Here is a 27,613-nt window from a genome sequence, read left to right on the forward strand (position 1 = left end):
TGTATACATATGTGCAGTATATACAACAGTTCGTTGTCAGACAGTTTTCCTCTGCACTGTAAAGACGTTGATATAATTTCAAAATCGTCTCCATTTAGTTTGTGATGCAATTGAGCTTAGCATAATTCATGTTACATTTGTTGATACATATTGTAAATCATCCATAAGTGTATATAATAAATATGTGATTTCTGTTTTGAATTCAAGTTTAGTGTCTTGGTCAAGTTTTTCATGTCTATAAAGTAACGCACGTCTCATTCAAATGAGCCATTCCGTATTCATGCTCATTTTGTATTCTGGATGAGTTGTCTATAAACTGTAGTTTACAATCTTGCCATAAAAGTAGACAAATTAAAAATTCGTCAAACACACATAAATCGCTGAAGTTCTTTAAGATAATCAGATTAAAACTTCTCAATCGCAACTGAATCTGAAAAGTTTTAGTTAACTGTACAGTTTGTTGTACAGTGAAAGTGTTTAAGTTTTTCTACATTTAGCATAATTGACATATTCAATCAACTGACCATGAATATCAAACATCGCAGTGCTGACGTCAATCACAGAAATTTAGACAAAGTTACATTTATTCACCTCAATCCAGCATAAAAAGTGCCTTTTTGGGAAGTCATCAAGGGCTTTTTACCTTCCAATGAATTTTAATAGAGGTAAAGTATGATACTAAAACCCTCAAAATTATTAATGTGCGACTGAATATATTTAGAGAATGGATAGAGACACCAAATGTGTATCTATTGTTGGAGTGTTAGCCAGTCTCCACAACTTCTTGCGACATCTTCAATTCTATACATTCGTAGCGCTTTGGAATTTCTCTTGGCCCGTGGCTAAAAGCGCTCTGTGGACAAAAAACCGCACAATTTTACAATTATTTAATTGGTAAGCATGGAAATTGACAAATTATGCAACTGATTTTCTTTGTAACTGCTAATGACATTTTCGCAATTCGCGTATCTTCACACGTGTGATTGAGTTTGTCATTTTAATGCGCAATCAGAAGAGAACTTCCGCGATTGAAATATGATATAAATTAGAAAAATAACGACATAGAGACATCCAAGAAGTAATAAATTTGCAAAAATTCAAATTTCTTCATTCGCTGCATGCTAGTCCAAAGTCTTAACCTTGGCAAAGACCATATCTTTGTAATTAATTGTCCATAAAGAAATTTATCTGCCAAATAATTCACCCACTATAAAAGGCCACATTTGTAAACCGGAATTTCTCATGCTGAAAATCGCGAGGAACTCTCTAGTAAGCTCACATTTATTTTAGTGTTTGAATCTTCGCCTAGACAAATATGGTGGAGAATGAAAGAGAAAACGGACCCAGCGACTGGTCATCAATGGGCAAGGGGGAAGTCACAAGGCGATTTTAGAGGAAACTTAATGTTCTCAAATCAAATAATCGATTATTTGACTAAAATAATCAAAAAATGATTATTTTCCCATATAAAAATGAAAAATAATCAGAATAATCACAAATAATCAAAAATAATCAAAAAATGATTATTTTTCCATATAAAATTGAAAAATAATCAGAATAATCACAAATAATCAGAAATAATCAAAAAATGATTATTTTCTCCACGAGGGGGCAGCGCCGCCTCGCGGCAAACACGGAACATATTTTAATTATTCACGATTTTTACATTTATATTTAATTTTTAATCAAATATTCGGAAAATATTCATAAAATAGTCAGAATTGGTTCAAAAAAATCAATTTTTAATCAAATATTTAGAAAATAATCATAAAAAAATCAGAATTTGTGCAAAAAAATCGATTTTAATCAAATAATCATAAAATAATCAGAAATAATCAGAATTTTGTATGAAATAATCAGAATAATCAGAAATAATCACAAATAATCAAAAATAATCAGAATTTTGTATGAAATAATCAGAATAATCAGAAATAATCAAAAATAATCAGAATTTTGTATGAAATAATCAAAATTTGATTAATAATCACAAATAATCATAAAAATGATTAAATAATCACAAAGTTAATGGTCTCAACTTGCGAGTGACTTCCCCCTTGTCAATGGGTCAGATAGACAACATCGTCTCCAAAAACTGAGCGTAATTTATTAGTCGCTCTGCTGAATTCCTTGTTTGGGTCTTCCCCATGTCTGGAGACATTGTTTTGCTTCTTAATGAAGTTCTGTGACTAGAAGAAATTCTGATCAGTCGACATTCCTAGGTAATTTTGCTCGCGAGATCGTCGCTTTCTGAATTTTTATATGCTCATTTATCAGGCCAGTGCGCATAATATCGCATTACAGCACCTTCATATTCTGGTACTGTTCGCATGAGAATAAAAAGCCGATTTTCTCTACTTCAAAAATATCCCCATTCCGACCTTGGGAAATTCATGCACACAAATTAGGAGCTTAATTTAGCCTAGTGTATAATTAATGAGTAAATTCGGATACATAAATATTAATTAAACCAGAAGCCATTTTTTCTTCTTCTTCTCTTTAGTCAAAAAATGATTGTGGTATGTGAAAATTTTTGTATTTTGCGAAAATCAGTTGTCACAATGACCATGATTCTTAAAATCAAAGTCAGTGTCTATGGAGCAATGCCAGAGGCGTTGCAATACTCCAAATATAAAGCTGATATGCATACATTAAGTTCTGTGGTAACGCACCGTGTCAATGGCTGGGTTGGCTCGGCGGATCATTTGCAAGTTGAGTGTCAAAAGTGTAGCGAAATATATAATCACTGTTTATGCATGCATTATGGCTACTGGTCGCTTGATTTCTCAGCCAAGAGTAGGAGAAAAGTGACTCAATGCATTTGCAGATACGGTCGAGCTATAAATTCGTATCGCATTTTCAGATGTAATCTGCAAAATGTGACACATTCGATTGATTAAACTGAGCCTGGATGAATGAATTAGCTTATCATAAGATCTTGATTTTTTTAGGCGCCAGAATTGAAACCACGTTTCTCCGAAATAAACAAATGTAAAGTATCTTATGAGAATTCATAAAAATTCCATAAGAAAATCTCATATTAGCATGTAAATGTGAGCTATTTAAATACTAACTCAATGGACAGAAGCGTTAGAGACAATATGAAGAACTTCTGCAATATGACTTTGGCTCTTTTGACATAATATATTTAAAATGCGTCAGACAAAGCCACTGATCTTATTAGAGCCATAAAAATCAATTTAATACCTAACTCTAGAACAAATCTTAAATTCGAATAAGTACAATTAAAACTAGTTAAACTCTGCTTAAAACACAGTCAGTAATTAGTGAAGAATTTTTGGTTGCTTCCGATAGACTTTCATATAAAACATTTTGACATGTGTGTTGCAACAAGACCTTATTAAACTATCATTTTGAGGCCATCACGCGAAGAAAGCGATACGAACTTGCCGCCGAACCCGTGGCCAAAGCGCATGGAGTGGTGTTAAGCGCCACCGTGACGCTGAGCTTCCACCATCGATCGCCGTTCAGCTCACGGTGGTCAATTGTCTGCGAGCATTGTCTATCATCACTCTGCGCTTGATCGTTCAGCGGAGAAGTTAAGCCAGTGAGCGTCTTCAAGCGCGACCCGAGCGAGCGGCACTTGATATGGTCCATACTTTGTGTCACCTGCGGAAAATCTTTGGCCGAGTCTAATGATCTTTATCTGGGTTTGAGTGCAAAGTACAGAGGCATATCGCATGAGCTGTTGTGATGGGAAAATAGTGTGATCGCGGGTGGAATCAATTCAATTGTGGACTTTAATCGTATGATAAGAACTCTGCAAAAATTCACTCCATTCATATTCCAATTATTAATTGTTCTGTCCTCTCGCAATTGATATTTCATATATTGGAAAAGTGTTGGCGAATATTGGGCTTATCAGTGAGAGTGTGTTTGAGTGAAACATTTGACGAATTGAGTGTTTTTCAGCATATTGGAATTTTCATCAAAATGCAGTGACAGTGAAATTGAACAAGTTCCGATATTAATTCCCTCAATAATCACATGGATTTAGCATAAGTGGTCTATAAATACAATTCTAGTTCAAAGTCTTTCTCTCCGTTGACTTTTTTGCAATCACATCGCGATGTATTCAATACTGGGCAAGAGTGTTATACTGACGAGAATGTATCAGTACCTCTCGTACTTGTCGCCAATCACGCTCCTCATCTACGTCCTCCTCGTGACGCTCATCCTCATGTACAACAAGCGCAGAGCGCGTCTAGTGAAGCTGATCGACAAGATACCAGGACCACCGGGCCTGCCGATTTTGGGCAACACCATCGAGATTAATGTTGATCATGACGGTAACTTCTTTCACACTATTTGCATACTGCGCATGAGATATCGTACGACGCAATCTTAGCATTTTTTCCCTATCATCTTCTGTAAAAGAGCGCCAGACAATTGTGCATTCTCTGAATCTTCCAGTGAATGAATGGCCCACTTCGCGAGATTGGTACACTTTCGTTTTCTATTGTCCGCGGACCTCTAACAAATAAATTAAATATTTTTTTTCATGTACATCGCGCACAGAGGCACGAAAATGTGCTCCAATCCAACACTCGCCATTGGTATATTGCATCAACCTATTATCCTAATCATAGAAATTGAGAAAATTGTCTGTTGCTTTTTGCTGTCGCGCACGTGCATTTCGAAGTTTGAGAGAAATTTCCTAATTTGCCTACGAGATTTCTGGGTGAAAAGACAACCTTGGCACATGTTATAAAATAGGTCGAAATTGTGGCAAAGTGGATGACCTATGTATACAATACGTCCACTTCCCCTCGGGGTATTTATTTTCAGTTGAGCGCGCACAATTTTATCATTTCCCGAGCATCGGAAATACCTTCCAGTAGACTGACAAATGGTGTTGCAAAATTGAATTTATGGTGAACTTGAAAAAACTAAAAGATGAGTCAAATTATAAATTTGTCTGTCACGAACACGAGACACTTCTTTTTATACTTTTAATGTGATAAAGCAAACACACGATTTCACCAAAATCTGGGTAGGGTAAGAAAAATGACTGCCAAACAGGCTTATAAAGCATGGTAAAGGAAAAAGAAAGATTAATGATTTTTGGTGGAATTATAAATTATATCACGTGCATTGTTCCTATGAATGACTCTGATAACTTTTGCTGAAGTTATTGGGTTGTGCCATCGGACAGCAATGAAATGTAATAGTAATGTATAATGTAAGGGAGTTCATCTGTAACGAGCGTGTTGCGATGTTTGCTGCCAAAGCCAAAATCTTAACCACGCTAGAAAGATATATTGACGCCTTTAAGGAATTTTTACAGAAGTGAAAGACCTCCAGTAAATGTGGGAGATTTTCAAATTGTCTAAGAATTTCAGGTTTTTTTAGCTGATTTAATAAATGACCATTGCGAAAGAAGTGGGTGTGATATATGTACGTACTTAAAAAGAATTTGTGCTTATTTGATACTAAGACTTTTGGATGTGTCCAAAATGGAAGAACAACATTTTAGCATTTTTTAAATATTAAAGATAAGATTCTTAATAGCTCTTGTTCGGTTCTGTAAGTCTGACTAGTCGTTTTGCCTTAAGTTTTAGCTTATATCCCAGCGCACTTAACTCTTTTTTTGGTCAGAAAATAAAGATTCATAGCCATTGTATCCTAGCGAGACTTTTTTTCACAATTAAGATAAATCGGCCGTCGAGTATATTAATCAAGTATTATATTGGAATCCCGGATCTTCTTCTTCAAAAAGCATTTCCAAATAAGTCGCTTTTCTGGAGCCTTTGGATAAAGTTATCGGTTATTGAAATTCTTCAAAAATTTATCTTTTCGAAAAGTTGTTTTATATAATTTTAGTCTAATGATTGCTTAAAATACTCAAGAAAGCGAACAATTCAAAAGACAAATGTTAAGCAAATATTTCTATTATTTAAAAAAAAATCTCACTTGCCTTTGATTTTTTTGTCTACTGGATAATCGATACCTTTTACAGTATATTTAAGTATTTGTGTTATATATATAATATATATACTACAACTCCGCATCATCTTGGCGACAACAAAACTACACGTGGTTTCAATGCTCGCTAAAATGTGTGTTGATTTGTGCGCGGCAGAATTGAAATCGAATGCATAATATATCGACATATTATGCCTAATTGTGTCGTCTATATTTTCCAAAAATCTCATTTTATTTCAAAATCAAGTTCACACTGTGTGAGGTAAATAACACGGCGCGCTAAGAGAGGCCAAACTAACAATAATATCGTTATTTATTTGCATATATTTTTCCGTACATCCTTAATGGAAAAATCTGCGCGTGGCGTGACAATTTTCACGATGATCTGCATCAATTTGTGAGGCCTTCGAAGGGATAGACTTGGTGTCTTTCGGGGAATTGATACGCTTCGAGTGCGGCTTCTGTGATGACAAGTCGGGAGCAAAAGTGGCGATATAAAGAAGACCGGCACTATAAATATTTGCCATCATGTCTGTGGCCTCTCTTTCCAACATCACGTCATCAACGGGCCAGCGATCAAAAGGTTCTTTTAATATGTTCCGTCGAATATATGCAATATTAGGGAATTGATCGATATGGGAGGCAATAAATAAATCGTTCTTACGATGATATCTGCGACATGATTAATCACTGGAGAAAACGGCCAAATGTAATTTGTAGATCATCGCATTTTTTCGCCTTTTATTGTTGTACTTTACCCATCCAGCCGCGAGTTTTTCCTTCAAATGGCACCATCCCGCCCATCAGTTGCCCCCATCGCCTCTGGGGCGGACTCTTTGATGTCACAAATTCGATTAATTATCGAAAATGTTTATATTGCGGTTTTGACAGTTATACGATGTTCCAATAAACACCTATTTTTGCCAGAAATAATCCACTCCAGTTTGTTAATGTGAGCGTTCGATATCAATTTGATTGAGTCACGTTTTCTGTACAGAAGATGTCTGATAGGATTTTATTTATTGTTTCTTCTCATCTGAGCGCGAGTTTTATCGGGGAAAAGGGAAAAAATGGGCACGTCTCTTATCTAATCTAAATATATCATGCTCTCACATTTCGCCAATAGCACACTTTTTCATCTCGCGTGCCGAGTAATATTTTCCCGTCTTAAATATCTATGCTAGAGTCACTCGAAAGGTGGTGCAATTTTTTGATTTATCACAGATATTCCTAACTCAAAATTTGATACATTTCATGGGAACCACGTGAAATAATGCTTTCACGCCGAAGTAGCATTGAACGTTGGTCTGCATCGGATGGAAGGTGCCTCTCTTGGTCGATGCATTATTCATTAAGACTCTCGGCATTGAATATCAGTTTGATCGTGACTCGGAGTTAGGTGAAACCTTCAAAATTTTCGAATTAATATTTATTATTTGGTATAAAGAGTAATAGAAAAAAATTGACTCTAATTCAATTAGTTAGTAAATAATTAGCATTTTTCTTCAGATGCATTGTCAAAAGTGTATTAAAACAAAACGCAAAGACTTGTGCTGCAAATGAATGGCCTTCTTCTCAATATTAAGTTAATATACGGAATTTCCTAATGATATACGATACTTTGTCTAATTGAAATATTTTGGAATAAATAATTGAATTAGCAGATATACGATAAAACGCACAATGAGAACCACTGTCCAGTTTTCGAAATTATATTTTAAGCTTCTGACGTTATATATTCGAGCTTAGCATCCGTATTAATATTTATGTATAAGAAGCATTTTGCGCACGGTGATGAAAGAAACGCGCCTTATCTTTTGTTCTGTGATGTGAGCATTAAGTCCACTAACAAATTATACGGTCGAACTGAGAAACGAATGAGACATTTACAATCAAAATAATTTCATTATTGTGATTGATTATGAGTGATGAATTTATGGTGAGCGGTCACATTTTCCGTTCAGGAATGAGGACAATGGCAAAGGCTTTTCCCACTTTGTGTCACATGTCTCAAAATGCACTTCCTCCAAAAAAAAAACTCACTGTGTAGTTTAAATGCTAAACTTGAGGTTAAGAATTTCGAAATCTTTTAATTATAATTAATTTTGACACCAATCTTTGAGTGAGACATTGAGAAATGTAGACCACTCAATTAACGAGTCTCAAGGAAGTTTCGTGCTCGTCTTGCAGAACTGTTCACGAGGATTTTGGGCATGCGAACGTTGTGGGGACGACGACAGGGCTTCTGCAGGGCGTGGATTGGCACTCAACCATATGTCTTTATCTCAAAACCGTCAGTAGTCGAGGTAAGTCACGTTACGCAATAAAGGGAAGAATGGGGAATTTCGGATACTTCTTACACATTAGAAAAAAAAACATCTTTGAGTGTCAGGAAATTCCAGTGATAGATCAATGACAGTAAAAATATTAATCTTCTGAAAATCTAACTGGGAAGTTTCCTAGTCAAAATTCAGAAGATATGAATGCCAAACCCGCATGTTTATTTGAGGTAAAATGCTAAATGACTTAACATCTTGTTTAATGCTTATTTTGGCTTGATGAATTAACACTTCATGTATAGAAGTTGGTAATTAGGACTTTATTGCACAATAAGCAATTAGCATATATATGGATACGAACGATGATGAGAAATATATTAATGAACGTTTCGAAATTGCCCTTTCCTTCCCTAACTCAATAGACAAATCATTGAAAATACTCTCTCCTTCAGCCAATCCTGGGAAGCCCGAAGCACATCGACAAAAGCTCAGACTACAACTATCTTCATCCTTGGCTGGGAACTGGACTTCTGACGAGTTCCGGTGTTAAGTGGCATTCTCGGCGAAAGGTAAATTTCATGGCAGAATTAGCAATTTTGCTCGTCATCTGCGTAGAAATATTCCCAGTGTCTCTCTCTTCATGCAGATTCTGACGCCGGCTTTTCACTTCAAAATTCTTGAAGACTTTATCGATGTTTTCTCGGAGCAAAGCTCCATTTTAGCATCGAAATTGGCTGTCGAAGTTGAGAAAGAGTCTTTTAATATCTTCCCGTACGTGACACTGTGTACTCTGGATATTGTTTGTGGTGAGTTTTTAAATCATGACACCTTCATTTTGGTGTGTCTGATGGCATGAATTTATTATGGATAAACGTAAAAATGATTAACAGCTATAATTGATATTAAATACATGTGAAGGAAGGTCAATAACTCTTGATGCAGAGAGAAAAATACACCATGCGTGGAAAAAAGCACGGTCTTCGGTGAATTTAAATGATTTGAATAAAAGCATTGAGATGTTGTTGTAAGAAATTTATTAAAAAATGATAATTCTTCTCAAAAGATGTGACAGAAAAAAATTCATGTTTAGGTCATTCGGAAATGGAGGTAGCGAAGTATTGTGAGAATTGACCTTATGATAGCGGAATGTTTGAGAAAAACACAATACGCATCTTTTTCTTGCAGCATGAATTGACTAATTTTTTCCGGTTCTAGAAACGGCGATGGGCAGACAAGTCAATGCTCAGAGCAACAGTGACTCAGAATATGTGAAGGCGGTGTACGAGTAAGTATATGAAGAGAACTTTCTACTGCCGATGCGCATGAATATCAAGACATTGCTCATGCGATCATGCTTTGACCTTTCTTTTTTACACCCGCCCAGATTAGAGCCTCTACATTTCTACACACACATACTCTTCACCTAATTGTTTTCTCAATAACAAATCAAGCATAATTGAGCTTCTGATTGAATAATCCGACACATTATTAGTGAGAAAACTCACTCTCGGTGAGAACATCTTCAATTTCTTGCGTCCAGTACCCTCTTGGCACACATTTCGCCGCCCAACAACTTTTTCAGCTTGACCGGCAATTGAGATGTTGAGTAATTTTTGGCGAAAAATTATGGCATTTTCCCATTAAAAGTTTTTCGGCTGTGAGACTTGAGGTTGTCGTTCAGTGACCTTCTTGTACAGCAAGACAATTTACCGGAACATTAGGCCCCTGAGTTCCCAATCACTCAATCAAACCCTCGCAGGGCGTTCCTCTCGCACAGGGCAAGGAGTCACAGGAAAGTGGATGTCAGTCGTATGACGGTTTATATCACAAATCCATTGCTGTGGAAAATTAACCCACCCATCCACGTCACATTATTTTCCGTGGATACCATCATAAGTGTGCTGAATTGACTTGTGGAAGATGAGATTCTCAAGTTAACCGACAGCAAGTGTCACTCTCGCGTGCAAGAAGAAATATTGGAGGAAAAATTAAACTGTTTTTAAATCACGCCCACTTCAATGCTCCGCCAATTTAAATATTATTTTAAAAGCTCATATTATCCAAAAACACTAAAAAATCTAATGAAATCCTTTATTTACTGATTGATTATAGTTTTAAGGCCAGTTCAGTAAATTGTCTTGAATTTGCAAAATTTTGAAAGGTTGAAGAACTGAAGGATATTCATAAAATTACATTTCACACAATTACTATAGCTGTGATTTCCAATGAATTACTGCTCATGAGGCGGGAAAACCTTGTCAGCATATCCATTTCACTCTCGCGACCATCCACACATTCTGCCTCCCCCTGAACGCCCTGTATTGTATGATATGTAGTGATATGTCAATCATTTCTCTCCCATCAGAATTGGTTCCATTGTCTTGAATCGTCAGGCGAAGATATGGCTGCAGCCTGACATCATATTCAGGCACACGAAGCACTTTGCCGACCACCAGCGATGCCTCAAAGTCCTGCACGATTTCTCATACCGCGTCATCCGGGAGCGGAAGGAGATGATCAAGAAGAACGAGCTCAGGAAGCTCCAGAAGCTGGCCAACAACAATAACAACAACAACAACAACATCATGGACGGCTTGAGCATCGTGGAGCGCGACACTTCGGACTCCGAGGAGGAGAGAATGCAGTTCATCACGGCGGCGAGCATGCAGCAGGATTCTGACGAGGATGTCGTGGGCAAGAAGAAGAGACTCGCCTTCCTGGACCTCCTGATCGAGGCATCGCAAGACGGAAAGGTTCTCTCAAACGACGATATTCGCGAGGAGGTCGACACATTCATGGTGAGATTCAATTGAATTCGCTGGCATTTTCACGTATTCTCAAATAATCATGATGGTCTTCTTTTTTCCGGCTCTTCTTCTCATAGTTTGAAGGACATGACACCACATCAGGTAATTATTCCGCAATCCGCGGATGATGTGCGATCAATGCCTAGCGCGTGAAGTTAATTGATGGAATTCTTTACAGCTGCAATCAGCTGGACTCTGTTCCTCATCGGCTCTGACCCGGAAATTCAAGAGCGGGTCATTGAGGAAATCGACCTGGTCATGGGAGGCGATCGCGAGCGTGCGCCAACGATGAAGGAGCTTCTCGACATGAAATACCTGGAGTGCTGCATCAAGGAGGCGCTCAGACTCTACCCCAGTGTGCCCCTGATCGCGCGCCAGATCAAGGAGGACGTCAAAATCGACTCGTACACCATTCCGGCCGGCACCACCGCTATGATCGTCACGTACATGCTGCACAGGAACCCCGAGATCTACTACAAACCCGAGCAGTTCAATCCCGACCGCTTCCTGCCGCAGAACTGCATCGGACGCCATCCTTATGCGTACATCCCGTTCAGCGCCGGGCCGAGGAACTGCATCGGCCAGAAGTTCGCCATTCTGGAGGAGAAATCTGTGATTTCCGCCGTGCTGAGGAAATACAAGATCGAGGCCGTCGACCGACGGGAGGACCTCACGCTCATGGGCGAGCTGATCCTGCGACCCAAGGACGGACTTCGCGTGAGAATCACGCCGCGCCCTTAGCTTCTGGTCAGCTTGACGGCATTTGATCCTTATTTAGACCATAGATGATATTTATTTAATAAATAATGTCCAATGACAAAGACCTCAAATTAATTGTAACTCAGAGTAACAACTATACGCAATGTAAATAAATTTATACTTTAATAATCATTTTACCTAACGAAATTGAAAATGAGTGGAATTTGAATTCGTTATTGGCTCTGTGTTCAAATGTGGGCATTATGCATTTGCATGGTATTCCTATAGGCCTTTCGCAGCACATTTACCAGGTTTCACATGATTGTCCAAACATTTAAATGGCTTTCGGTGAATAGCCACACCGCCATATTGGGTTTTTATTGTTCGAACTCGCTGACTTTCATGCGAAGATGCATTCTATAACCATTCCATTTACAATATCTCATGGAAAATTTCTAATTTTTTTCTTTATAATTCATAAAGTGAGATTTTCTAAGCACAAAACAGCACGTATTGTCATAAATATTATAAGCAGAGATATGTCCATAGCGGAAAAATGTACTCATCTGTCTTTGAATTATTATGCACCAACCCGTAATTGTACGTGAGAGCGTTGTGGCGAGCGCTTTGCGAAGTCTCTTCGCCTTCGATGGGCTGCAAACAGTGTGTCATCTCGGCGATGACTGTCAGTCAGTGATCAGGAACTGAAGTTGTTGGAATTAATTTCTATTGTCCAGTGTTTCTCACTTTATTTTACGAGAAGAAAGTAGTGAAAATACTTGCGCAGGACTGCAAAGTCTCGAACGCCATGAATTTGCTGAGTGTTGCCCTTTGTGGCTTCCTAATTATCGGTGAGAAGCGCCTCAATGCCATTTTGCGTCTTATGTTTTTTTCATGCCCCCCACAAAACTCCTTTCTCTTTGTGTGTTTTGACAACGCTTTCGGGGAGTTTTTCACTGGAATTTCCACTGTGTTCGCAGGTGCTGCGCTCGCCTCGCCCATCATCGAGACCAGGGAGAAAGGCTTGGACCGCAGATGCTCGACAGGACCCCAGTTTTGGTGCAGAAACATCGCGTAAGGCTCCTTCGCATTGTGCTGCGCTCCATAAATTAGCCATTTGCGATAAGACGATCATTTTTTCGCGTCATGAATCATCCGAATGACACTCGTTATCGGCGCGGGTCAGCCAATGATCACTCTCTTTCTCTCTCTCTGGGAAGATATTTCAAGAACAAGTCTCCCTTTGTCCTCATTTCGGCAACAATTTGCAGAAAATCGCTCACATTTCACTCAATCCCACAATTATCTTGTGGGGTTTCATTGAGCGAGCATTTCCTCAGTGGAATTCTCCTCTGTTGACTCGCCATTGGACTGAGATTGCGTCCGTTGCGTCCAATGAGTCACACTCTTTCCCTGATGCATAATATCTCAGCCATCTCAGCAATTGTTCGGTCAATTTATCGAATTGTCCATGCTGCATAAATGCAGCTAAAGAGCCAAAGAACAGGAGACAAAGAACTCATGACGATGCTTATTCCACTTCCTTCTAATCTCTGCTTATTGACAATTCATCTCTGACACTCAACACCCTCACACGATCATTAGGCTGAGAAAAGCCCTCATGAAGACACTCAAAATTGCTGCCTTTTCGCCACGGACGAGCGCCCATTTCCTCTGCGGTCTTGTCTACCGACCAAATTATTTCTCATTGTGTGCCGTTGAAGGAAAAGAAATCAATAAGTGTTTGACGGTTATGCAATGGTGTTTATTTCAATACTTCTCCCAATACAGGGTCATTCGCTTTGCCGGAGAGTTTTTTCTTCTCCTTCGGCGATTCGCTCAGAGACCTTTTCTCAATTTGGCGTGTTTTCGCCATCGCGTCGAATTCCATTGAAAGTGACGGAACAGATTCTCACCCCGATATTCTCAATAGATAACCCGCGATTGCAGAATCTTGGCCAGAGAACGCAAACAAGTCGGGAAATATTTATTCAAACTGCTTTCAAGATGCTTCGCAAGGCACAAATGAAGTTAATATTCTGAAATCAAGGTGTTGAAGTCGAATATGAGATCTTTTTGATATCTGAAACATCAGCCTAGGATATCACAAGAAATTCCATTTTGAGTAAAAAGAAGAAAAGCGACAATACAAATTCTGCAATTATTTTAAGCACGAAGTTAATGAGTGAAGAGCATTGAGAAAATAAAAGAAAACAAATCTATGGAAAACAAACATTCCCGAGAAAAAAAAAATGTGGAACAGGACTTATGTATTATTTTCTGGAAATGTAAGAATAAGATTCACCAAATGAAGGCTTTGCTTCCAAACAAATAAAGAAATGTTCGTAAATGCTAAAGTGCTCGTAAATAAGAAACTTCAGTTTTTCGGAATACCAAGTAATTGTCGTCAAAAGATCTGTTTCTATGCGATGTAGATTCTTAATAGTTGAACCAGCAGGCTGGGGAGATTCTATTCACGCACGAGTAAATCTTGACTTGAAATCATATTATATATAACACTGCTTTTATTGTTAAAATTACTTTTATTAGAACTAATTCCGTTTAATTACCCGCATAAATTAATCACAAAAGAAATATAAATATTAGGGCAATTGAAACCCAACCTTATATCCAAGACAAGGAGCGTTCTTTTTCATATCTCATGAATATTTGCGGAGAAATATTTGTGAGAAGCAATGCGAAATATGAATAATTCATAGACTATTTCTATGCAAGCACCAGTAAATCGTAAGACAAAAACTAATAATTACATCTCAAAGCTGTGCCAAATCACAATTACATGCCGTTTTATGAGTGAGAACAGATAAGAAATAGACAAATTGTCATCCAAGTGGCGTTCTGTTATTGTTAGGCTGAAGTAGACAAGCTTTTCCACTGCGAGGCACATTTTTTCGTGATGATTTATTTGTTAATGACACTGAATATAAATTGCGGCATGCGAAATGCATTTTCTCAATTGCAGATCCGCCAAGACATGCAACGCCGTGACTCACTGCATTCAGACGGTGTGGGAGAAGCAGAATGTGCCTGAGGATCACGATTCCATCTGCAAGATCTGCCTGGACATGGTGCAGCAGGCGCGCGATCAGCTGGAGAGCAATCAGACGCAGTCGGATTTGCGCGACGTGTTCGAGGGCTCGTGCAAGCTGATCCCCATCAAGCTGGTGCGCAAGGAGTGCATCAAGATGGCAGATGACTTCGTGCCCGAGCTGATCGAGGCCCTGGCGTCGCAGATGAATCCGCAGATGGTGTGCTCAGTGGCGGGCTTGTGCAACAACGCGAACGTCGACAAGCTGTTGGAGATGGAACAATCGTCGTCGTCATCGTCAGAGGTGGAAGAGCTCGTGCCGCGCGTTGAGACCGAAGATGTGGATGACTTCACGTGCGATCGTTGCAACAAGATAGCAGGTGAAATTGCACGCAAATTCGCCAATGCCGACCGCGACACAGTTCTGGAGAATATGCTGCTCTACTGTGGAAAGATGTCGTCCTTCTCGGACGCCTGCTCGAGCATTGTGCTGACGTACTTCAATGAGATCTACGATCACATGGTGGAGAACTTCAATGAGAAGAGCATTTGCCACATCAGTGGCGTTTGCGCTCACAAATTCCACGTGCATTCGGAGATTGTTGAGATTCGGCCGATGGGCAATGTGGGTGTGATGCCAGTGAAGGATGACATTCCCTGTGAGCTCTGCGAGCAGCTGGTCCGGCATCTCAGGGACGTGCTGATCGCCAACACGACCGAGTCGGAGTTCAAGATGGTTCTGGAGGGATTCTGCAAGCAAACGGGAAGCTTCAAGCCCGAATGCCTGAGCATTGTGGATCAGTACTACGACAAAATCTACAGTTCGCTGGTGAATGAACTGGACGAGAAGGGTGCTTGCTTCCTCATTGGCATTTGTCCGAAAGGTGTTGCTGGAATTAGCGAACATGCCCAGATCATGCCACTTCTGCCCGCTCTGCAAGCCCAGGAGATTCAAGTGACTCTCAAGAAGATTACGCCGAAACCGCCTAAGAGATTGCTCGGTGAGGGCGAGAAGCAATACACAAATGAGGAGATCATGAACATGCAACTGCCTATCGATCGTATTATGGGTCCGCAGAATCCTTTCTACCTCATCGACAATGGGAAATACTGCCTGCTGTGCGAATATGTGATGCACTTCCTCCAAGATGCCCTCGCTTCTCCGGACAATGAGGACAAAATCAAGTCGGAAGTGAAGAAGGTGTGCGACAGAATTCCCTCCACATTTGGAGCTGAGTGTCAGAATTTCATTGACGTGTATGGAGACGCAATTGTGGCTATTTTGGTGCAGGACTGTGACCCGAGCATTGTGAGTATTTGTCACGACACAATATAAGGAATAGAAGTGAAAACACTTTCTTTGTAGGTTTGCCCACGCCTTCACTTCTGTCCCAGTCGTCGTGAATCTGATGTAGAGATCTTCGCGCCGGACAATCTGGAGATCACTGTGGATATCTCCAATACTGGCGCTGATAAGCCAATGTGCCCGCTCTGTCTGTTGGCCGTGAAGGACGTGCAGGAAACTATCCAGAGTGACAAATCCAAAGCCAACATCATCAAGTGCCTTAACAATCTCTGCACACATTTGCCGCGCAAGCTCATGGGCGAGTGCAACGACTTTGTGGAGACGTACTCTTCAGAGCTTGTGGATATGCTCATCAATGACTTCTCACCTGAGGAGATCTGCGTAAATCTGAGATTGTGCCAAGACAATACGCCGAAGATAAGGAAGGAGAACAATGACATATTCACGAATGAAATTCCCGATGACACCGTCAATGGACAGTTCGTCACGAATGATTTCACGCCTCGACGTTACGAAACCACACCCGAGTGCCTTCTGTGCGAGCGAGTTATCAACGAAGTGGAGAAGAAGGTGGTGAACAAGAAGTCGAAGGAGCAGATTAAGCATGCTCTCGAGCACGCATGCGACAAGGTGAAGAAGTACCGTGAGAAGTGTCTGGATTATGTTGAGAAGCACGGCGATCAGATTGCGGATATGATCATGAAAGATTTGGCGCCGAAAGAGATTTGCCGCATTCTGGGCTACTGCTTGCCGTTCAACGATGAACTGGATGTCAGCGAACCAGATTGTGAGTATCCAAGTAGAAGAATAAGGAAAGAAATTTGGTTGCATTACTTGAAACAATAATTATAAGTTGCTTAGATCGATCAAAAGTGTTACGAAAACTTACAAAGCACATTTTTCAGTGGAAATCGATGAAGCTCTCTCTATCACGGTGATCGCAAAGCCTGCAAATCCCGAGAAGATCATCGAGGCTCCAAGTCAACGCGACAATCAGTGCACTCTCTGTCAGTTTATCATCCAGCAACTGGAGAAGGACTTGATGAACAACAAAACTGAGGAAGAAGTGAAAGAGGCCATTGAAAATGTGTGCAGGAAATTGCCGGCGAAATTGGCGCAACCTTGCAATCAATTTATCGAGCGCTACACAGAAATAATCCTCTCGATTTTGGCAACGGCGCCCCCAAGTGAAGTGTGTAAGAAACTCGGCCTCTGTCCGGGATTCGAAGTCGAAGTCGAGGTGCCGCCGCAGTTTATCGAGAGCAAGAAGGAGGTGATTGAGTGTGCCATTTGCCAAAGCGCCGTAATCGAATTGGACAAATTGCTGCGCGATCCGCAAATTGAGAAGGATGTCGAGAAGCTTGGCCTCAAGATCTGCGGCGTCATGCCGTCGAAGTACTATGCAAAAGTGAGTTGCTGTGCTTTGTTTGTAGTGAGATGATTATGAATTATTTGTTTGGTTGCAGTGCAAGGAAATGGTGGAGATTTATGGGCAGAGCATGATCAACTTGATCGTGGCGAAGAGCGATCCTGAGAAGGTGTGCGAGAAGATTGCCATGTGCTTCGCCGGAGAGCATCCAGGGTACATTCAGCTGATAGACGGTGAAGTGACGCCCAGGACGGCTGAGGTGAAGCACAAAGATCGTCTCGTGGGCGCGAATGAGTGCACTTGGGGCCCGTCCCACTGGTGTGCCAACGAGGAGAACGCCAAGAAGTGCAACGTAAGAACTTGAATTGACTTGTGTCTTGACTTAATTGGCTAATTTCTCTCGCTCTTCTACCTTCAGATGATGGCTCATTGTGCCGAGAAGTACTGGAAGGACGGCAAAGCGGGTGCGTAAAACAGAGGTGAAGGATAGTTCAGCATATTCAAAGCATTGTTTACCCCCTTCTTAAAATCTTCATAGTGTTTGATATAAGAGATTGACGAAGAAACCTAATAATTCTTACCAAAAAAAAGATCAAATAAATATAAATACTTTAGCACAGTCCCTAATAATGGTAGTAAGAGGTTTTACGATTTCTGAGGAAGTGTAATAAGAATTTTTGTGTACATTAGAGTTTGAGAGAAGAGGAGAAGAAGTTTGCGTGGAAGAGGAGATGTTTATACTATTTGCCTGAAAGAAGAAGATTCAGCTGTATTTTTATCGCTCTAAATATCGATGACTGTGACGCTGTAAATTCATGATGAGTGTGAAGGAACAAATCGAGAGATTGAAATAAAACTATTTGGATTTTTCCCATTGCTCTGTTACTTCCACTCGAGCGCGAGAGAAGCCCGAAATGCTGCTGAGGAAGATGAATTGCGGGCTGTAATATCCGGACGATTGTGTGCGTGCAAGAGGCCAGGCATGCGCATCCGGTGACTGTGGCAATCTGTCATTTGTGCAGGAGAGTGAAAACTGTGGGAAAATCCCGAGTATATGTGTAATAGTGAAGAAATTACATTGAATTGCATTATGAGGTAGACGCAATAAAAGGGACGTGATTTGATTAAGTGATTAGCATCGAATTTAAAGCAGCCTGCGAGTGGAGAGACTGAAGATTGTGACTTTGTGAGGCATTTTCCTTTGGCTCTGTCGCTTTTTTTGCTCTGCATTTTCCAACTCTACAATTAACTTGGCATTTGATATTGAATGGGAATTTGCTGTGTTGCTCAGTGGCACAATTTTGCCGGCATAATTTAATTAGATTGTCATGAATGAATTCAGAGAGTGAAGCATCGGAAAATTGTGTCGTTTTTCTCTCATTTGTTTGTTATATGCATTATCGATTTTCCCGGCTACCTGCCCTCAGACAGCAACACAGTGCACACAGTTTTCCGTGTGGTTGTGCGAACTGCGATGGAATACTGTTGCATACGTGAAGGGAAAACAGGGCCAAAATGAAGTAGAATTCAGTAAAAAAAAAAAGTAAAAGAGATGTGAGCGGATTTTCCTGTAAAAATGCAATCAATGACGGAAAATGTCTGAGGCAATGCTAAATCAGTCGGGGCAGCAAAATCAATCTGACGAATTGAATTTCACCGCTTTCACTGATCTCTGTCGCTTCTGTTCGCTGAAGAATGGCCCAAAGCTGCACCTGTTCGACAAAGAGGCCGAGCAGCGGCAGATCATCTTCAAAATACGCTCTCTTTTGCCAGTGGTGGTGAGGTTTTTCTGTCGTCTCAGTTCACAATGGAAAAACCGCATTGCAAAACGCGTCGAGCTAATTTTCCCACCTTTGCAGATCAGCAAGGAGGATTTCTTGCCAAAGAAAATCTGTGAGCTTTGCGTCAATCGTCTGGAGACGCTGTTCGAGTGGCGCGCGAATTGCGTGCAAACTGACGTGGTGCTGCGAAACTATGCGGAATCTATGAGAGCGGTAACTGCTACTATCAACTTTCAGGTGAGTCCAAACTCTCGCCCTTTTCTCTCTGATTTTCCGTGGGAAAATCGCATTCAGACAAAATGCATTTAGCAAACAATTTAATATAAATTCTACTGGGAAAACATTTCTGCAACCAGTGATTTGCAGTATTAACTTTCTCAACAGAATTTCATCAGTGAGAATGATAAACACCAATTATTACAAATGACTAGTTATTCTTTTCATTTCATCCGAATAATATTTAATTCGCATATAAAATTTTCTGCCTAGTGTAGAATATACAAATTGACAATTTTCCTTTTAATTGTCTTTGTTCTTTCCTCTTATTCAATGGACTTGAAATATGATAAAGTGTTCTTTTATATTTTGGCTTTCATGAATCTTGAGCTGTTATCTTTGTAGGAATAAAAATTTCATTAAAAATTCGGAAATCTGAGTAAACATTCCAAACATTTTTCTTACTTTTTCGACTTCTCATCAAAATGTTGTTAAAATATTTTTAAACTGAAAAAATAATGTTCAATTCGAAAGGCGCTTCGGAACGTGCAGAAAATTTGATTCAGAAACTCAATCATCCGTTCTGCAGCTGACTGTATAGCCTCATAGTTGCCACCCTTGGGGTGGAAATTTCTTTTCATTCCTCATTTCCACCCAACTGCCAATGTCGCCGTTGTGTGTACACTTTAAATCAATAAAACACTCTCTTGGCTGGCTTTTTTCCTTCCTCCAATTTTATTTTATATAATGGCCCTCACATACCTTGTAAGGACATTATACAACATTTTGTAATCTATATGGAAAGTCTATTTATTTGCCTCTTGTCACAAACACCAAAAGCCCGCAGAGAGAGAGAGCTTCCCAAGTCGCTCGGCGTGTAAGAGTTTGTGTGTGCCATGTAAAGTGCCGAATGGGGGGATCGAGAACGCGGCTCTCGAAATTCGACGGAGGGACGTCGTATTGATCCTTCACCCCAGACTCATGCTCAGTGCCGAGGAGGGGTGTTCAGGGGGCTGGGGTGGGCGAGCCATACATATTTGCTTGCGACTGTAAATACGAGCGCCGCGCTGCACTCGAAGGGACACACACACGCCTTGCGGCGACGTCGCCTCCTTCTGGCCTCGTGCACGGAAGTGTCCGCTCTGTCGGTCACTGCAGACAATACGAGCCACTTCCGGCTGCACACAGTCGCACCGGCTCCTTCGCACCTCGCCTGTGCACTTCGGGGAAAATCCTCGATGGGGTGGGCGCATAATAATCACTTTCGCTGCCAATCTGAGGCCCAGCATCGGCATCTGCGAGTGTGGAAAATACTCATCTGTCGACTCGCAGTGGCGGATCAGCGAGCGCTCTGCAGCTGAGCCAATATCAATAAAAATCACGGCCCGAAAAGGTGTGCGGAAGAAGAATCCATCACTGTATCACATGGAGCTCCCCATTGGCCCGTGCCTCCCTTGCGATGGTGAGGCGCACAGCACAGGATCGGGCTCGGGGTGCCAATTGATTTTCGTGGAAACACAAGTTGACATCGCACTTGAGGCACTTTCAGCAAGCACAATGCGAAAGAAGGGAAAGAAGCCGAATGGAAGTATAAGAAAAATGTCGGATAAATGACTTAAACTGAGAAGAACTTTCTCTGCACTTTTCTTGGTACTGCATCTGAGTCTTGTTGAAATCGTAGATTTTTTCATTTATTTAATTTATTAAAAGCACCTCCCTGTCTAGCGCCCCTGGCGCGAACGGTTAAAATCCGAGATCGTACAGTCATAAGTTAAGATACAAGTCTGCGGTGACAGACCCAGATTCTCACACGATAAGTCTATCAAAAAAAAACTGTCTATCTAAAATAGTTAGACAGGAGAGTATGAAGACTAAGGCAATTTGAAGATCTCTAAATTGACAGATATTGACGCCTTCCTTGCGGGTTGCCCTCGTGCGGCCCTGCGCGCCGCATTGAGCTCATATCAGAAAGGGAGGGAAATTGCCAAGGGGGAGTGGATGGCGGTGAGGCCGTTTATAAATTACATCGGTTTATGAACACACCATCCACATGACGTATGTGTATGTGTGCCGAGTGTAATGTGTATGTCCGTACATGGGGAAGGGAAAGGGACTGGCTTGGAGCGAGGGCTGAGGGTGGAAATGCCTGCCGCCGCTCGGTTGGTGGTGAGCCAGGAAATTTTCTTCGACTCGGGCTTGACGGACGGCGGCACGACACTCAAACGGAGAAAGGCGCTTGTACGTCGCGCGCGCGGAATTCTTCCTCCCTACGGACTCTTGCTGCACAGTTCTCCCTTCGGGGTGAAGGACTCCCACTTGTGCCGTGGAATTGTACACACAATTTAATATTGACGCTCATCAGTGCAAGTGAACGCGGATTTTTTGCGTCTGGGGGACTTTCGAGCGCCTCCGCTTTCCGGGTTGTGCAATATAGAAGTGCAAAGGGTGCGGAATTTCAGAGAGTGCTGCAAATGAAGGGTGTGTAATGAATTAATGTGATGCAGTGCAAAATGCAAAGTGCTGCTCAGGCTTAGTCATCAGGCACTGAGATTGGAATAGAGGCGAATCTTCTACCATCAATACACCCGGAATACGAGCACTGTCTGGCATAATTCGGTTATGCAATATGTTTTTTGTGAGTACCTCAGCAGAATCCGTGCAAATATTGCACTGGCCAGTGAAAATCTCACTCCACAGCGCGCTGGGCGACGCCGAGGGGGCGGGGAAGAGCGAAGGAAGAGACTTTCCTGGTATGGTGCGGGAAATCCCCATCCCACCAGTTCAGCAGGGGTGGTTTGGGGCCGAGGTGTAGCGTTCTCCACAGAACGTCGTACATTTGTGATTCGGCGTTAAATTTCTGCCACTGGATATGTACAAGGGCGCCCATATATGTTACTCTTATGTGGAGAGATTGTGAGGGGAATTCTGCGAGGGAAATCCATATTAGAAGGGAAATTCGGTCCGCACCGCAATTGTTCGTCTCCTCCTCATGCTATATAGCAAATCCCACCATCTCCTCCACCACTACCAACACCGCCGGCCGACTCGGGGTTGTGCCGCTCGAACGTTTTGCCGCTGTGTGTATGACTGTTTCAATTAGTTTTATTGATTTTAACATAAATTCGAATTGAAACTGAGCTCTGCGCGACTCCCTTTGCCCACACACGCCCGCGAGAGTGTTGCATTGCTATGTGGCCACTGCTGCTGCTCCACTCAATTCCGCCCTCCTTGCAGGATGGCCAAGTGAACATTGACAAGATGTCCTCGGCGCAGAAGAATGCCTATCTGGAGGCCCACATGGCGGTGCAGCAGCACATGGCCCAGGCTGCGGCCATGCAGCTCAAGCAGCAAGTCCTGTCGCGACCCGGCCATGGCGCCGACAACACGGGCAACAGCCAGCAGCCGCAGCAGCCCGGACAAACGCAACACTCGCCGTCGAATGTGACGTCGTCGCATCACTACGGCAGCACAATAAAGGTTCCGCAAATTAGCTCCTCGAGTTCCGGCGGTGCCGACAGCACATTCACAGTGCCCGATGACGTGGGAATGGGCTACGAAGGAGGGGTGCGAGTTCTGCAGAGTCTAGGCAATTGGTACGTCCACTCCAATTAATGCACGCTCTCTAAGTGTTTAATTCAATTCTGCTCGTCAGAATGAAATTTTCCTGTAAAATGGTTAGAAGTTAGGGGTAGATTTATAGGCAATGGTGTTGATTATTACCACAATTGGAAGAATTGGTGTTTCGCGAGTAAAATCGTTGTAAACTATCAATTGGCATTAATGAAAATATTGTTAATTAAACAAAAATCGAGTGAAACTGAAAAGAAAATTACAAATGAATAGTGAAAGTAGCAGAAATTCATAAATGCGTTTAAGGCAGAATTTGGTTTATTTTGTTCCAAAAATTATAGACCTCAATCTAATTCCTCAAAAGATATTCAATTTAGCTAGAGATGAGGCAAATTCCTACTCTTTTCACCTTCTTGATAGTATGTTTAGAAGACTTGTTTTATGTGTTTATTTTTATTAATTCCTTCCATGCTCACTTCGCAGGACGCCTGACATTCCTCCCAATGTGCCACGTCCGAACTTGATACCCTTCACGGAGCCGTACGTCGAGGGGGGCTCGATGCACCCCGCGAGCCGCCTGAAGGCTCTGCAGCAAGTGCAACAAGCGTCAAGTGGTATTAGAAAGACGAACCCATCATCCAAAAGTACTAGCACTGGCGACACGAGTATAATCAATACAATACTTTCTCACATCCGACATTGATGAATGGCACTAATTGCACGTAATCTCTCTGGTTAGGTCACAAGGCGTTCGAGTGCTCGGTGTGCGGAAAGGGATTGGCCAGAAAAGATAAATTAACAATTCACATGCGTATACACACGGGAGAAAAACCTTACATTTGTGAAGTATATTCTTTAGCTGAGAAAATTATGTGGATGGCGTGCACGCTGAAGTTGAATTAATTGTGCGTCTCTTCTCTCTTCCGCCCTCGCGCGAATCTAGGTGTGCAATAAGGCGTTCGCCAGGCGAGATAAGCTTGTGATCCACATGAATAAGTTTAAGCATGTCACCCCGACCAACATTGCACCGCTGGGGAAGCGCCACAACAACTTGACGGTGAAGAAGAAGGAGGAGAACAACGAGAACACCAAACAGTCCGCCATCGATCACCAGAGCCTGGCGCAGCAGACCACTCAGGCCGTGGGCCACAGCATGGTGCCGCCACAGCAGCCGCATCCGCAGACCAGCGCCCCAATTCCGGGCGTCCCGCTGCCGCACCACCACCAGCAGCAGCTGTCGTGGACCTGCGAGCTGTGCGGCCGCATGTTCTCCACCAGAGACGAGTGGTCGTTGCACGCCAAGAGTCACTTAGAGGTACAAAAAGCTCCAACGGTGGTTAATATTTCGGCTGCGGAGGAAAAAAACATACCCATATCTGTGCTAATGACTCCGCGACCTACGGATTTATTTGTACATTTTGATTAGCTCAGAGAAGCATTTAGCTATTCAAATTGGCCATTTCGGATCCGCATGCTTTCCGTGCCGTAACTCACATTTTTTGGGCGCCAGCAATTTCATTTCTGCAATACAGTGCAGAGAGTTTGGCATAGTTTTCGCATTCTAAACTTGGAAATCAATTATTGGTATTCATAACTCTTTGTCGTGAAGTTTAGCATCAAAAATACATTTTATGAGGCAATACAACTTAATGCCTTATTAGTATTTAAAGACAATTTTCTTTCTGAAATTGCCTCTTAAGCGTTATGTTTGTGTTTCACAAAGCACATATTAAATAAAAACCAAAATGTAATTGAGCATAGAAAGCAGTGAAAATATCCGATGTTACCTTGTACTTTTCACACTTTTTTGAAGACCAACACTATATTTTACTGCTTCTTGCGCTAATTTTGCGAGGATTCGCGCAATTAATGTATTTGTAATGCCCTAACACAATTTATTATTGTTTTACAATCTTAGCATTAGCATGCGAAAGATTTTAGACTATTGCTTCAAAGTTACTCTTTCAGAAATGTCTAAATATTGCGAATGATCTCATCATATAAATTACTTTTCTGTGTCACCAGACATATTGATGAATTGGAGTCCAAAAATGTGAATATTCACGAGTCAGAATTAATTTCTCAATTTGCTAAAGACACGTGAGTTATGTCTACTGATAGGAAAAATCCGCGAATGGGCGCTTAAATGCAGTTTTCTCTTCCTGCACGCTTCTGTGACAAATAGTGTGGTATTTTCTCAGTGACTCTCTCGAACGCAATCGTGATGGTTGAAAAATAGAGCACAAATTGTCTATGATGAATTTTTCATATTATAAAGAGAGGAAGTATGAAAGTTGAAATTTTTTTCTTCTTTACTTTGACGTCACTGCAAAATGACTTAATTATTCTGGGTAAATTTGAAACGGTCTACAAAATTGCCAAGAAGCGGAGAGTTTGAATTTTTATTTCTATTCCACGCGTTCCATGTGAATGCAGATCAACATAATATTATGTACATACGGTCGTCTCCGAAAGTTACACAGAAAGTACAAATATATTTTTGCATTGCATGGCGAAGAGAGAAGCATCGCGAAGAGTGTTTAACGTCGGAAATTTCCTGCAACTCATTGACACAATCCATAAACCATGACTTCTTCTGGCTTATGGCCAAAAGTAATCATATTAACTCGTTGCTCTCTTGCAGTATTGACATCAGGAAAAGGCAAACGGTGTGATGGCGCAGCATAGCAATGGCTCAGGTTTGGGAGCAGGTATGTTTCCTGTGAAGGACACAAAGTTGTTACCTCATCAAAACCAAGCTCTTCTGTCGCAGCAGCGTCGAGCTCACGGCGCTCATCAGCCAGCCTCAAGCGGCGCCTTAAGCGGCTGCCCAGCGAGTAGTAAATCACTGGCCGCTCCGCAATTTCTCCACTCGTCAGCCGGCAGCGCGGCCGATCCAAATGAGCGTCAATGGCATCTCGGTCAGTGCGCGATGCTCGCCAACTCCACACTCCAGCATCATCAGTACGCCAGCAGCGCGTTCTCCACGGCACAGATCTCGGCATTCAGCACCCAGTGAGCATCCTTCCAGGACTCATCCTGTACATAACCCGGAGGCGACAGCTCAACTCTCAATTCTAAAGGCAAAGAAATCAACCAATGAATTAAATTCAGTCAAATATAACTTTGTATGGAAGCATTTGTATGAAAACCACGATTTCACGAGTATATGAATTCAGATTTTTTCTATGAACATGCAAAAGATATTTTGCAATTTCGATGTAGATATGATTTGTTGATTTTCACTGAAGAAGATAACAAGTGTAATGATCAAATATTAATCATGATGAAGAATTATGGTCGTGTATAAAAATAAATAGACGAAGAAATAATCAAATTAATACCTTCAATTTACGATGATGCATGAATAATAAAAAAAAATAATGCAGAGTGGGGATGATAAAGTGAGGTTATTTAACATTTGAGGGGACTTGTATTGCATATTAAATAATTAAAAGATGAGAAATAGAAGAAAAAACCTATATAACTGAATATATATCACATATCTGAATTAGAAAATTTACGTTTATTATACTCATGAACGGAACAGAGCAGTAAAAACATCAGATTGAAATTCAGGTTTGAATTTGGGGCATTAAATTGAAGGGAGTCTCTTAAAATAGCGCAGAAGAGATGCGAATAGAAAGAGTATGTAAAACACTAGATTGTAATACAATAAAAAGAAAACAAATTGTATTTATGGATTTGTTTTTTGAACTATAGTGGAAAGAGGGGCAGTTTTAGGATATTGATTGATCAATTATACGGAGAGGAGTTACTTATAACAATTGAAAAGCTGCATTTCTTACTAAAAAAAAAAAGTCTAATAAAAAATACTATCATTAATTTCTTTTAGAATCTCGTTATAAGCAGCGCGAAATGTTAATTTTTCAACAAAGATTAAGTGTGAAACATATTTTTCCTACTTATCCTTCTCCCTTAAATTATACGATAAAGCACACTAAATAGCCATTAGCGCCATTAGACAATTTGATTAATCATTTATGCCAGATGAGCTCATTACAGTTAAGATTTAGAATGTTGATGCGGATTTGCATATTTCTGCACGGCGTTTCAATTGCAGTAATTGCGTAGTTGCAGAAAAGCTGCAAATTCGCCTTTTGCAGCTCTTTGAAAATTATGCTGAACTGTAAGTGATCTTGATGCCTACAAAAAAGGCAGATATGAAATGTAAATTTCAGTTCAGATCACCATTGAATTGCACAGGAGAGAGAATTTAATCAAAATCCCCATCATCTGCTACACTGGCGCTCTCTTTCTCACCTGCGCGCTTCTTCACCACTCTGTGACCATCAAGATGATCCAGTATAAAAGCAGTCTGAGGATTTGCAACAAGTTTAGTTTCTTCCGTGGCGCTCAACAAAACGGAGATACCGTTCACGCAAGATCGCATACAGATCATCATGATGGAGCGTTTGGTAAGTTTTGACCGCGGCGCGTATAGAAAGTTTTTCCAATATCATCAAGTAAAGAGTGCAAACCACAAAATTCCAATAGCCATGTCAACAAGTGAAATTAACATAATTCCAAGAAATGTTATTTCGACATAAATTCTATCTTACACACTTTTTCT

General features: G+C 41.0%; 3 protein-coding genes across 6 annotated transcripts; all 3 read left to right on the forward strand.

Moving 5' to 3' along the window:
• Positions 1-4,087: 4,087 nt before the first annotated feature.
• On the forward strand, positions 4,088-11,848 carry LOC132257982 (cytochrome P450 4c3). The gene is made up of 9 exons (XM_059755067.1): positions 4,088-4,307; positions 8,134-8,249; positions 8,675-8,791; positions 8,869-9,028; positions 9,438-9,507; positions 10,588-10,825; positions 10,907-11,020; positions 11,107-11,131; positions 11,208-11,848. The coding sequence occupies exons 1-9, from the start codon at positions 4,088-4,090 to the stop codon at positions 11,768-11,770; spliced, it is 1,623 nt and encodes a 540-aa protein (XP_059611050.1). The 3' UTR covers positions 11,771-11,848.
• Positions 11,849-12,390: 542 nt separating this feature from the next.
• LOC132258881 (uncharacterized) lies at positions 12,391-18,322 on the forward strand. The gene is made up of 7 exons (XM_059756412.1): positions 12,391-12,579; positions 12,709-12,802; positions 14,712-16,086; positions 16,144-16,870; positions 16,989-17,491; positions 17,550-17,804; positions 17,871-18,322. Exons 1-7 carry the CDS (start codon positions 12,537-12,539, stop codon positions 17,922-17,924), a joined length of 3,051 nt encoding a protein of 1,016 aa, XP_059612395.1. The 5' UTR covers positions 12,391-12,536; the 3' UTR covers positions 17,925-18,322.
• Positions 18,323-18,442: 120 nt separating this feature from the next.
• Positions 18,443-26,336, forward strand: LOC132258882 (zinc finger protein 768). Of its 4 annotated transcripts, none has more exons than XM_059756413.1 (8): positions 18,443-19,230; positions 19,312-19,470; positions 22,684-23,042; positions 23,503-23,684; positions 23,759-23,865; positions 23,963-24,334; positions 25,664-25,730; positions 25,779-26,336. In XM_059756413.1, exons 1-7 carry the CDS (start codon positions 19,048-19,050, stop codon positions 25,667-25,669), a joined length of 1,368 nt encoding a protein of 455 aa, XP_059612396.1. In that variant the 5' UTR covers positions 18,443-19,047; the 3' UTR covers positions 25,670-25,730; positions 25,779-26,336. The 4 variants fall into 4 exon arrangements, with proteins under 4 accessions (XP_059612396.1, XP_059612398.1, XP_059612397.1 ...); XM_059756415.1 differs by having other exon boundaries at positions 25,793-26,336; XM_059756414.1 differs by having other exon boundaries at positions 25,796-26,336.
• The last annotated feature ends 1,277 nt before the right edge of the window (positions 26,337-27,613 follow it).

The sequence above is a fragment of the Phlebotomus argentipes genome, unplaced genomic scaffold, assembly GCF_947086385.1.
Source record: "Phlebotomus argentipes unplaced genomic scaffold, Phlebotomus argentipes genome assembly scaffold_4, whole genome shotgun sequence".
Classification (NCBI taxonomy): domain Eukaryota; kingdom Metazoa; phylum Arthropoda; class Insecta; order Diptera; family Psychodidae; genus Phlebotomus; species Phlebotomus argentipes.

Excerpts from the sequence above, each read along its gene's own strand:
- LOC132258881 (XM_059756412.1), top strand. The coding sequence starts at position 12,537 with ATGAATTTGCTGAGTGTTGCCCTTTGTGGCTTCCTAATTATCG. Across the intron at positions 12,580-12,708 it reads TTGTGGCTTCCTAATTATCG|GTGCTGCGCTCGCCTCGCCC; the intron begins GTGAGAAGCGCC and ends CTGTGTTCGCAG. Across the intron at positions 16,871-16,988 it reads GGATGTCAGCGAACCAGATT|TGGAAATCGATGAAGCTCTC; the intron begins GTGAGTATCCAA and ends CACATTTTTCAG.
- LOC132257982 (XM_059755067.1), top strand. The coding sequence starts at position 4,088 with ATGTATTCAATACTGGGCAAGAGTGTTATACTGACGAGAATGTATCAG. Across the intron at positions 10,826-10,906 it reads TCATGGACGGCTTGAGCATC|GATGTCGTGGGCAAGAAGAA; the intron begins GTGGAGCGCGAC and ends GATTCTGACGAG. Across the intron at positions 11,021-11,106 it reads AGGAGGTCGACACATTCATG|TTTGAAGGACATGACACCAC; the intron begins GTGAGATTCAAT and ends TTCTTCTCATAG.
- LOC132258882 (XM_059756413.1), top strand. The coding sequence starts at position 19,048 with ATGTCTGAGGCAATGCTAAATCAGTCGGGGCAGCAAAATCAATCTGAC. Across the intron at positions 19,471-22,683 it reads CTGCTACTATCAACTTTCAG|GATGGCCAAGTGAACATTGA; the intron begins GTGAGTCCAAAC and ends CCCTCCTTGCAG. Across the intron at positions 23,043-23,502 it reads CTGCAGAGTCTAGGCAATTG|GACGCCTGACATTCCTCCCA; the intron begins GTACGTCCACTC and ends CTCACTTCGCAG.